Source organism: Panthera pardus, unplaced genomic scaffold (assembly GCF_024362965.1).
Source record: "Panthera pardus isolate Hobbes unplaced genomic scaffold, ASM2436296v1 HiC_scaffold_23, whole genome shotgun sequence".
In the NCBI taxonomy this organism is placed as follows: domain Eukaryota; kingdom Metazoa; phylum Chordata; class Mammalia; order Carnivora; family Felidae; genus Panthera; species Panthera pardus.
The window spans coordinates 5,034,870-5,046,669 of record NW_026526799.1 but is presented as its reverse complement, the minus strand read 5'-3'; the positions used below and the strand labels follow the sequence as shown (position 1 = coordinate 5,046,669).

At 45.3% G+C, this 11,800-nt stretch overlaps 1 protein-coding gene across 1 annotated transcript in view; it reads right to left on the bottom strand.

The window, feature by feature from the left end:
* Positions 1 to 420, bottom strand: part of CRTC3 (CREB regulated transcription coactivator 3) — a 103,322-nt gene extending 102,902 nt beyond the window's left edge. The window contains exon 1 of the mRNA XM_053888648.1: positions 173 to 420. Within this exon, the coding sequence (XP_053744623.1) occupies positions 173 to 304 (132 nt within the window). The 5' untranslated portion in view covers positions 305 to 420. The remainder of the gene's footprint in view (positions 1 to 172) is intronic.
* Between the last annotated feature and the right edge of the window lie 11,380 nt (positions 421 to 11,800).

Here is an 11,800-nt window from a genome sequence, read left to right as displayed (position 1 = left end):
TCCGTTCGCCCTCCCCCTCAGGCCGCCCTCGCGCCGCCGCCCTCCCGCCTCCGCGGGGCCGCGCCAGGGGCCGGCGGGCGGGGGAAGCGCCGAGGCCGCGGCCGCGCCGGCCCCGCTCCCCCGCGCGGCCCCGCCGCCCCCGCCCGCGCCCCCGGGGCCCCGGGGCCCTCACCCGCGACAGGGTGAGGTCGGTCATGAGCTGCTCGAAGGCCCGCGTCTCCTCGGCCTGCCGCTGCGTGTGCAGCGCGATCTTCTCACTGAACTTCCGCGGGTTGGCGCTGCCGGAGCCCGGCGAGGCGGCCATGGCGCGGGCCCGGGGCCCGGCGGGAGGGGGAGACGGCGGGCGCGGGGCCTGCGCCTCGGCCCGCGCGTCCGTCCGCAGGCCGCCCGAGCCGCCGCCCGAAGGCCCGTCCTCCGGCGCGACCCGGCAGAGGAGCCGCCGCGGCCCCACAGCCAGCGAGCGGCCGGGAGCGCGCCGAGGTCCGCCCCCGCGCGGCCGGCCCCGCCCTCGCCGCGGCCCGCCCGCCGCCCCGCCGCCCCGCCGCCCCGCCGCCCCGCCGCCCCGCCGCCCGAGGGCTGCAGCCGGCGCTCCCGGCCGGGCCCGGGCCCGCGGCGCGCGGCGCCCCGGAGCGAACCCCGTCTGCAAAGCACACCCGCGCCGACGCGTGCGAGCAGCGGCGTGACTGGCGGGCTGCAGCGCGGGGGGTGGGGGGGAGGGGGGCATCCTGGCCTCGGGGATTACGATTTGGGAACCGGCTTCCAGCACCCTTTGCCCCCCCACCCCCACCCCGGTTCGGCCGCTTGGCCTCTCTCCTGCCCGCCGCCGCCCCCCCCCCCCCGAGGGGGGGGGGTGGGGAGAGACGACTGGGCGCCCGAAGCCCGAGCGTTCCCTCCAGCGGCTCCGGGGCCGCGGGGCCTACGCCCGCCCTCGGTGGGCTCCGCTCGCGGTCCCCCCGGGCGCGCGCAGGGACAGCCACCAACTCCGCACCTCAGTTTGTAAAACCACCTGGCGACGTGCGCACCCTGGTGCCGCCGTCCCCGCCCGCGTGCAAACTCCGCGCCCCTCTTCCAGGTTCCCTCCGAGTCTCCCCGCCCCCAGCCAGGTGCCGGCCTCCCCGCTGTCCCCGCTCTTCTGCCGTCCAGCAGCTGCTCTCCCGCGACGTCGCCCTGCAGAATATGGGCAGCGCTGAGCGGGGCTGTGTTTTGTAAATTAGGCAACACTGGAGACACGCGGACGAGTACAGAAAATAGTATTGGCGACACCCACGCCCCCCACTCGAGATTAAACCTAAAACACGCTGCTCCACTTGCTTGGTATTTATTAAAGAAAGATAAATTTAGACCTAACTAAAGCCCCACCCTTATTCTTTCTCTTTCCTCCCTAGTCGCTGTTGTGCGTATCGTTCTACTCATGTTTTTATAGTTTTATTACGTATGATACATGAATCTGCCAACTGCACGGAGTACCAACTTCTGTTTTTTAATTTTACAAAAATGACATCATGCTGAATAGTCTTTTGCCACCTTTGTCGTTTCCTATTATGTTTTTGAGATTCGTTTATGATTTGACTGCTGTGTAGTAGTATTTCATTGTTTTTCACGTGTCTCAGAGCATATAGCTGGATTGCTTAGAATTTTTAGGATGAGACTATATCTCTGCTAGCTAGAGTTTAGCTTGTTTTGTTATGATTGGCTTAATTTTAATTATAACTGAATTCTTCTGTTTTATTTTGTGGTATTTACCATACTTTTTCTTATTACTTTCTGCTTTCCTGTTAATGTTGTCTGGGTTCAGTTTCAGAGAACAGAATTCATTCTGGAAACTTTAAGTACAAAAGGATTTACCCTAGGGTATAAAATGGCTTAAGGATTTCTCTGGAGGGTGAGGATTCTAGGTTGGACATTCAGGAGTGACTTTGGGAGCCACTTTGAGACTTTGAGAGCAGAACCAGGCCACCAGAAGAGCCACTGCCCCTTCTGAAATCTGGAAGCTACTTACTGAATTGGAAAGCTGTCCGTACAGCTGCCAGCTTCTGAACCTGTACAGCTATTGTGATGATAAGACTCCGCTGCAGAGAAATCAGACACCTCCCCGGCTGTCCTCACAAACAGAAACAGCACACACCCAGACCCTGCTTCACTTTCGCCTTACAAACCAAATCAGAGAGAAAATCTGATCGGAAGAGCCAAAATGGCATCCAGAATCCCAGCTTTCGAAATACAGCAAGGCACAGTTGGACGTCGGAATGGGCATTGAACTAATTCCACAATGTTCATCCACCGATTCACCAAGGCAGTTGTCCACCATAGCTCCCTTTTATTGCCCTGAATGACTGGTTTTTATTTCCATATTTCTCCTATCTGATTTGGAAGATATCCTATTCCATTTCTATCCTTATTATGGTTAGCCTGATCATTTTTAATCCCTTAATCAAATAAATACACGTGAGTTGTTTAGCAATAGTTTAACAAGGCCCATAATTTTAAAAAGAAGCAATTCCCAATTCCCACTGGAAATAAATTTGTCCTGCTGTTTTGTGATTTTTGTTTTCAGTTTTAGATATTAAGTATTTATTTTGTTATGGAAAAGGATGCCCTGGCTATTTTGTATCCTCAACAAAAATATGATCTTCCCTGCTCCCATTCTTTCAATGTGGTTATATGATCATTTTTGGTAAGTCACTAAGTGCTTACATAGTGTACTATAGTTCCATTTTTATACAGTTGGGGGGGGGTGGGGTAATCACGGCCTCTGCTTTTTATTTGCTTACATTTCTATCAACCCATTGCAAACTCTTTCCCAAACTCTCCAACAGAGCAGTGGAAGACATCACTGTGTGTGTGAATGGTCAGCTGGGGGGGAACTTCTCTCCTGGAGTACTTTGATCTCTTGTTCGCCCGGACTGCTTGCTCTATGGGCCTACTGAGTGCTGTCGTGCTGGCCCTGTCCTCACCTCCATCCCGTCATCCCCCGTCCTCTGACCTGCTTCCTACACCCCGGGTTGTGGTCTGCTTCACATCCTCCTTCATTTTAGTGGAGAACATTCTCCCATAGTTTCCTGAGGGGGGGGAGAAAAAGAGTACAGAAAAGATAAAATCCTTGCAACCGAGTGTGTGTGTGTTCATTTTACTCTCATATTTGATTGACAGTTTGGCTACGAATAGTCTGGTTCGCGGGAAGTCTTGTTCACTTAGATCTCTGAATGTATTGCTTCACTGTTTTCTCGCTTCTCAGGTTGCTTTTGAGAAGGCCACTCACATTCTGTTTTCTTTGTGGCTGACCTGGTTTTTGAGGGCCGGTATTGTTTGTTTATTTTTGTTTTGTCTCCCTCCCCATTCTCTGCAGGCTTAGTGTGCTGATGTTTTATGATGATGTGCCTTGGTGTGGAGCTTTCGTTGTCCGCTGTGCAGGGCGGCGATACGTGTGCAGAAACCGGACACCTCACCCTTCAGTTCTGAAAACCTGTCTTATTGTTTGGGAATTTTCACTTACTTTGCTCTCTCTTTCTGGAATATCTATCAGTCAGCTAACAGATCTTCTACAATGCTCTTCCAATTTTCTTCTATTTTCTATTTCTTTTCATCTCGTTGTTGTTCTGTCTCCTGATACAGTTTCTCAACTTTATCCTCTGACCCTTCTATTCAACTTTTATTTCTGTGATTATCTTTTTAATGTCTAAGAGCTTTTTCCTGGTTTCTGAATGTTTCTTTTCTAACAGCATCCTGTACTCATTTCATAGACGTGCTATTAATTACAGGTTGTTTCTGCTTTTACATTTTCGTCTGCTCCTTACATTGTCTGCCTCTGCCTTGTCGGAGGTCAGTTTTTTAGTTTGTTCGTTTAGATCTCCATCGAGAGGCTTTCCCCAAATCTCTGGTGATCCTTTACTCTAAATTCATAATTTAGACAGAGATGCTAAATATGTATAATTCCTTGTTTCTGGAAATAAAAATGTTTTAAAATATGTATTTTTAAGTATTCTGTAGCAGAGATTGCTAGTTGTCTCCCAATGCTCAGTCTCCCCTGCTTCCTTTATTAAAAGAAACCCTCACCTTTAGCTGGGCACAGCTTCACCCAACTAAAGCCAGTTAAAGACTACATTTCCCACTCTCCCCTGCAAATAGGTGTGGACACGTGATTATGTTCCACCCAATAGGGTGGCCCTAGCAAATAGGTGTGGTCATGTGATTATGTTTCACCCAATAGAAGGTGAGCAGAAGTAATACAGGCAACTTTCTCTAACAGTTACTTGACAAAAGGAGAGTGGCTTTCCACTTCTCACTGGCTGGAATATGGTTGCAGTAACTACAATGGGAGGAGCTATCTTAGACCATTAGATAAAAACTATGTGTTGAGAATGACAGAACAATGGTAGCAAAGGGACCTGGGACCCCAGCACTGTGGAACCACAATTATTAGCTCTGGACTGCTTCTAGAGCATTATGTGACTGAAAGATAAGCATCAATTTTGTTTAAAGCCTTGTTATTTTGGCCTTTGTCACAGGAATCAAACCAGGACCAGTTATATTTAAATGAAAAAAATTCGTCTAAACATATCAACATATGGTTAACAATGGTTGCTTTTGGGGATGTAGAGACTACTGGGAAAATTATCTTCTGATTTACACATTTATTTCTCTCTCCTTTTTTTTGTTTATTTTTGAGAGAGAGAGAAAGCAGGGAGGGGCACAGAGAGGAGTGAGAGAATCCCAAGCAGGCCCCGTGCTGTCAGCACACAGCCCGATTTGGGGCTTGAACTCATGAACCATGAGATCATGACCTGAGTCAAAATCAAGAGTCAGATGCTTAACTGACTGAGCCACCCAGACACCCCTGTTCTACACATTTCTAAATGATATGCATTTTTAAATATTTTTTAATGGTTATTTTTATTTTTGAGAGACACAGAGCATGAACGGGGGAGGGACAGAGAGAGAGGGAGACCCAGAATCCGAAGCAGGCTCCAGGCTCCGAGCTGTCAGCACAGAGCCTGCCGCAGGGCTCGAACTCACAAACCATGAGATCATGACCCGAGCTGAAGTCGGACGCTCAACCGACTGAGCCACCCAGGTGCCCCTAAATGATATGCATTTTTAAAAAGAAGTATGTATTTCTATTAACATCAGGAAAAAATAAAACAGAATGAATGCCATTTAGTTTTAAACAACTGACTGTAAGCTCTGTGTGCATGTGCCGGGCTTCTTGTGAATTCGCCGTAGGGTATTGAGAGAAACCCAGAGTTTTCGTTGCTTGTCCCCCAGATAACAGTATCCCTAGGATCGGTTTTGTCTTGTTCTGTTTTGTCTTACACACTCAGTTTCTCCCACCTGAGGAATCTTCCACTCTACCCTCCAGGACAATAAGCCTGGTTGCTGCATTCTGAGCGCCAAGTGGGAAAAAAGACCTAAGTGTCTCACCATTTGATGTGGCTTGCTCTTTACCCATTTTCAGATGGCACCTGACTCCCAGCTTTTTCTTTGCCTTACCCAAAGTTCAGACTCTCTTTGGCTCAGTTTCCCTAGAAGTATAACCTCCTGTCCACAGTCACGGAGGAAAGGAGTCATCACTTAGCTTTGAGCAATCAGGGAGGGGATCTGGGCGTCTAATTACTCCTTGCACATGCTTTCAAGCAATATTTGTGTTTTCAGTCCTGTCCCTCCCCTCCTCTAGTGCCTCTGGTCCACTCTCTAAGATTCTTTGATGTAAATCATGACTCTCAGGCATTTGGTTTCAGCTGTCTTTGTTCCCCTTTGTCACTTACAACTGATGTATGTGTGATGGGCCATGGCCAGGTCTTCCAGCAGAAAGCCCCTACCTGGACAAAAGTGCAAAGCTAAGGCACAGGCAAGGAGAGGGGGCATAAGTTGGACACCCCAAGAATTTCAAGACCTGGGGGTGCCTGGCTGGCTCAGTCAGTTAGGCATCTGACTTCAGCTCAGGTCATGATCTTGCAGTTCATGAGTTCGAGCCCCCTCATTGGGCTCTGTGCTGACAGCTCAGAGCCTGGGGCCTGCTTCAGATCCTGTGTCTTTCTCTCTGTCCCTCCTCTGCTCATGCTCTCTGTCTCTGTCTCAAAATAAATAAATAAACCTAAAAAAAAAAGTAATTTCAAGACCTGAACCTGGACCCAGAATCAGGACCTAGACGGTGTGTGCTGCCGTAAGCCAAGTTGTTTCCAGATGCTCACGTGGCTGCTCCAACAGAAGTGGAATTACAAACCTGGGAGCTTTATTTTGAAGCTCCTCAGGCCTGCTGACCACAGCCACCACCCCCCTGGGCATCTCCCTATGAAGAACAGAAGGAAAACACTGGGAATTCACAGTCATTAAGATGTCTCCTTTGTCTAAGTCAGGCATCAGCAAACTTCTCATTGCAGAGGGCCAGACAGTAAGTATTGTAAGTTTTGCAGACCATAGGGTCTTATCTCCTTGGAACTATTCACCTTTGCCATTGAAGCAGGAAAGCAGCCATAAACCACACATAAATAAATTCACAGGGCAGGATTCCAATGAAACTTCATTTATAAAAATAGAGAGTGGGACAGATTTGGCCCATTGACTGTAGATTGCTGAACCTGGTCTAAGTTATTCTGATACCTTTTCATGTTTGATGAAGTTTGTAAGAGAATTGCTCAGGATTTATGGTATCAGTTATTTGAAGGTTCAGAACTTTGAAGACTTTAAAAAAAAGTCTTCTGGCTTCTTTTGGTGCCAGGGCTGGTGCTGTTAGCTTCATTTCTCTTCCTTTGTAGATAATCTTTCTCTTCGTCTTGGTTACTTTATAGTTTTGTTACAAGATGCTGAGTTGTGGATTTTGTTTTATTTATCTTGTTTAGAACTCAATATATTTCGGTCTGAAGACCTGTATAAGGATTAGATTTTGCTCTAAGAGAAAATCCCCCAAAAAGTGACTTTAAACAGAATGAAAGATTATTTCTCTCCCATGTAGAACTCAAGGTATTATTAGGGCACTGGCCTGACCCAGTCAGTAGAGCATGTGACCCTTGATCTTGAGGTTGCAAGTTCAAGCCCCACATTGGGCATAGAGCTCACTTAAAAGAAAAGAAAAGAAAAGAAAAGAAAAGAAAAGAAAAGAAAAGAAAAGAAAAGAAAAGAGAAAAGAAAAGGAAAGGAAAGAAAAGAAAAGAAAAGAAAAGAAAAGAAAAGAAAAGAAGGAAAGAAAGAAAAGAAAAACGAAAGGAAGGAAGGAAGTCAAGGTATTTACCTTATTGCTTTGCCAACTTCATGGTGCAAGATGGTGGCACCAACATTCTAAGAACAAGATAGAGGAACGTGAGAATGGGGAAAAGGGCATATGCACTGTGTCTCTTGAGGCAGGTTCTCAGAGGCTGCTACATTAATGTCTTTTTATATCCATCCCATTGAACAGAACTTACGCGGCCACACCTAAATACAAGAAAGCCATTTGCCCAGCTAAAAATCAGGAATCTATTATAATGGAACAGTGGATCTCAAACTAGCATTCATCAGAATCACTGAAGAGCTTATTAAAACACAGATTCCTGAGCCCCACTTTTGAATGTATGATTCAGTAGATCTTGGATAGGGCTGAGAATGTGCATTTCTAACAAGCTATCAGGTGATGCTGATGCTGCCTGCTCTGGGACCTCACTCCAAGGATCATAGCATTAGATGAGGGGAGAACATATACTGAAGAACAACTGGAAGACTCTGCTACACACCTTTCAAATGTTCTAGAAATTTTTCTAAAAATCTCTTCAAACACTGCTTCTTCTCTATATTCTCTATTCTTTCCCTCTCGAAGTTCAGTTAGATGTATATCAAACTTTCTCATTCTATTTTTCGTATCTTTTTACCTCCCTTTCATATTTTCCCACTCTATTTCTGTGCTACATTCTGGGCAATTTCCTTAGATCTATCTTCCACTTTATTAACTCCTCTCTTCAGCTCTGTCTAACCTGCTGCTTAACCTGTCTATTGAGTTTTATCTTCTTTAAGAACTATGTTTTCCCATCTAATCTTTTCAAATCTGGCTGATCTTTATTTAGAGTCCATTCTTTTCTTATTTTTTATTCCTGCTTTCATGCCTTTATACTAGTTTTATATTCTCTTTCAGCATGTAGTTCTATTAGCACCAGTGTGGGGACCTCTGATTCTATTTGTTGTATCCACTCGCTCTTGCTTATGATGAATTGTTTCCTAAAGTTTTTAGCTATGCTTTCATCTTTAGGGGGCTTTATTTTTTTCCTGTGGGAATCCTGGGGAGTGGGGATATGATTGAAATGTAGTTTTGCTTTGTTCCATGAGCTATAGGAGAATCAGTTACTAGACATGGGAATTTCATTACATGGATACTATAAATGCAGACCCTGAGCCCATATAGATCCAAGTTTTTGGTTTCTTAAGGGGATTGTTCTCCCCTGGAGCCCAGCCAGAAATAGCCAAACTTCTTTGTTAACTTTGCCAGTGGATAGATTTCACTCTTTTGGGCTGAAATTTTACCCTGCTTACAAGCTAATGCAGTAATCTGTTACTGTTTCATGGATTCTGACAGCAGGCATGAGATTCCTGAGTGAGAGACACCACACAGCAAGCAGCATGAGCATCATTTTTGTGTCAATTCCCCTTACCCATCAAGTCCCACTGGGGTGATGCACATACCGTGGGTTCTGTGACAATAGAACGAGCCTGTTCTTTGTGCCGGAAGAAGGCATTACTTGATCTCTCAGAGTTGCTTGCTGCAAACACATCCCTGAGAAATGCCCAGTAAAGAAGGATCAGAGGTTTGCATTTTGTGGCATGACCAACCAGAATGTCCGAGAATGCTCAGGAAGACTGCTTCTCCCAACACACCTGAGGACCTGAGGGTCCTGGCTTGGGACTCTCTGGGCATTAAAAACCGAAACTCCCATTTTCACAGCCAAGAAGATCCTAAGGTGATGTGATAACTAAATGTCATGGGAAGTCCTGGATCAGAAAAAGGATAATAGGCAAAAACTAGGGAAATCTGAATAAAGTGTGGATTTGTTTTTAAACTCGAAACTCCTACATTGCTGGAAGAGATAACCACATGCTTACTATTTTAGTCACTTGAGAATATTCTTTTCTTGTGAGTTCAAGTATGCATTACAGATTTTGTTATGTTTTACCCAGTATTTCTAGGTATGTTACTGTTTTCCGTCTGCCTTTGTCTATGACTTTGTTGGAACCCAGGTGTCTGTTTAAAATTTATATTCCTATATCCCATCCCCAGAGATTATGACTTTTACAGACTGGACTGTAGCCCAGGATTCTGCCTTTGTAACAAATGATTCTGTTACAGGTGGTTTGGGGGTCAAACCTTAAGAAATGCTGCCGTTAAGAATGGAATCATAGGATGGGTCCGAGAATTAATATGGTCTGTAGTTTTCAGATTGAGAGCATTCAACTTCTTAATTTGGCAAACATTCCCTCCAATCTTCTATTGCAGAGACCGGAGGGGCAGATGCCCCTTCCCAGCCTCCCTCATCTGGGGGGTCAGCAACATGTCCAGTTTGGTTATTGAGATGTAAGGGCAAACCTCGTGGAAAGCTTATAGGTAAACTTTGGGTTTTCAGATACTAGGAACACATTTAGCCACGGCTAACCCCTTTTTCTATATACTTTGAACACAGAGGTGATGCCTGGAGCTCTGGAGCCGTCTTGCAACCATGGAAAGAGAAAGCATAAAAACAAATTCAGCATTCAGAAAGATGAAAAACAACTTTGCCATTGTTGGATAGCTTAACCAGCACCTAGTTTTCCTCTGGATTCATGTGAAATAAATTTGTTGAAATCACTAGACGTCAGCTTTCCTTTCTTGCAGCCAAAATCATTCCTGATGCACGTAAAGATCCTCATTTCTTTAAAACTTTTTATATTTTACACAATTTCAGATTTATAAAAAAGTTGCAGGGGCGCCTGGGTGGCTCACTCGGTGAGGCATCCGACTCTTGGCTTCAGCTCAGGTGGTGATCTCATGGTTAATGGGTTTGAGCCCCACATCAGGCTCTGCACTGTCAGCGCAGAGCCTGCTTGGGATTCTCTCTCTCCCTCTCTTTGCCCCCTCCCCTGCTCATGTGTGATCTCTCTCAAAATAAATAAACTTTTTTTTTTTTAAGTTGCAATAGGGGCATCTGGGTGGCTCAGTCAATTGAGCGTCCGACTTTGGCTCAGGTCATGATCTCATGGTCCGTGAGTTCGAGCCCCACATCAGGCTCTGTGTGGACAGCCCAGAGCCTGGAGCCTGCTTTGGATTCTGCAACTCCCTCTCTCTCTGCCCCTCTCCTGCTCATGCCTCTATCTCTCCCTCTCTCAAAAATGAACAAACATTATAAAAAAAAAAAGAAAGAAAGAAAAAAATTGCAATAAAATAAAGAATTCTTAGGGTGCCCGCTGGCTCAGTCAGTAGAGCATGCGACTCTTGGTCTTGGGGTTGTGAGCTTGAGCCCCATCTTGGCTGCAGAGATTACTTAATAAAATTAAAAAAAACTCACATATTCTTTACCCAGATCCTCTAAGTATTTTTCTGCACTTACTTTATCATTTCTTTCTATCTCTATAGTTTTTTCTAAACCATTTGAGAGTAAATTGGTATGTGCCCCTTTATCCCTAAATACTTCACTGTTTATTTCACAAAAACAAGGATATTCTTTTACATAATCACAGTGTCATTATCAAAATCAGGAAATTGACATCGATATAGTACTGTTATCTAATCTACAGATGTTATTGGAATGCTTACCCACTAATATTCCTTTTTATAAGTTTATTTATTTTTTAAAGTTTATTTATTTATGTGGGGGGGGGGTGAGAGAATCCCAATCAGACCCCACATTGTCAGCACCGAGCCAGATATGGGGCTCGAAGCTGAAACCAAGAGTCAGATGCTTAATTGACTGAGCCACCCAGGTTCCCCTCCCAGTAATATTCTTTATGGCAAATGGAAATCTAAGATCATTCCCTATATTCAGTTATGTTTCTTGGCATCCTTCATCTGGAACAGTTGTTCAATTTTTATGTCTTTCATGACTTTGGAAATTTTTGAAGTGACGAGTCCGTTATTGTGTAGAATGTCCATTAATTAGGGTTCATCTTGTATGTTCTCATGGTTTGTTTCAGATTATGCATTTTTGGCAGGAATACCACAGGGACAATGTTGTGTTCTTCTCAATTTGTCCATCAGGAGGCAGATGATGTCAAGTTGTCCCATTACTGATGTTAAGCTTGGATCATTTGATGAAGGTGGGGTCTGTCAGTTTCCTCCACTGTCAAGTTTCTAATTTTTCCCTCTGTAATCAATAAGACTCTTGAAGGGAGAGACTTTGAGAATAGATAACTACCTCACTATCCAACTTGCACCCACTAGTTTTAGCCTCCATTGATGATTCTTGCCCTTTCCCTATTTGTTTATCTCAGAATGGGCTCATGAATTCTTACTTTACCCAATAGGATATGATCCATTACTGTTACTATTTTTGTACTTAAATTATCCCAGATTTGACCTTCAAGCTGGCTTCTGTGTCCTTCTAACATGTCCCCATCCATTTTTTAGTTGTCGTTGTTTTTCTTCTGGACACAGCCAGATGATCTAGGCTTATCTAGCACTTCTCTGCTCAGCCCCAGAATCAGCCATTTTTCCAAGGAATATCAGTTTCTTTTCATGGAAACAGGTGTTTGGGCACCAGCTCTGTTTTCCAAAGCTCATTCTTTCTTAGCTGGCTTTTTTATAAGAGGAGCGATCCTTCAACTCCTATTGCGTCATCCTTTCTATTATGTGTCTGTTCAACACCTTCCTCCA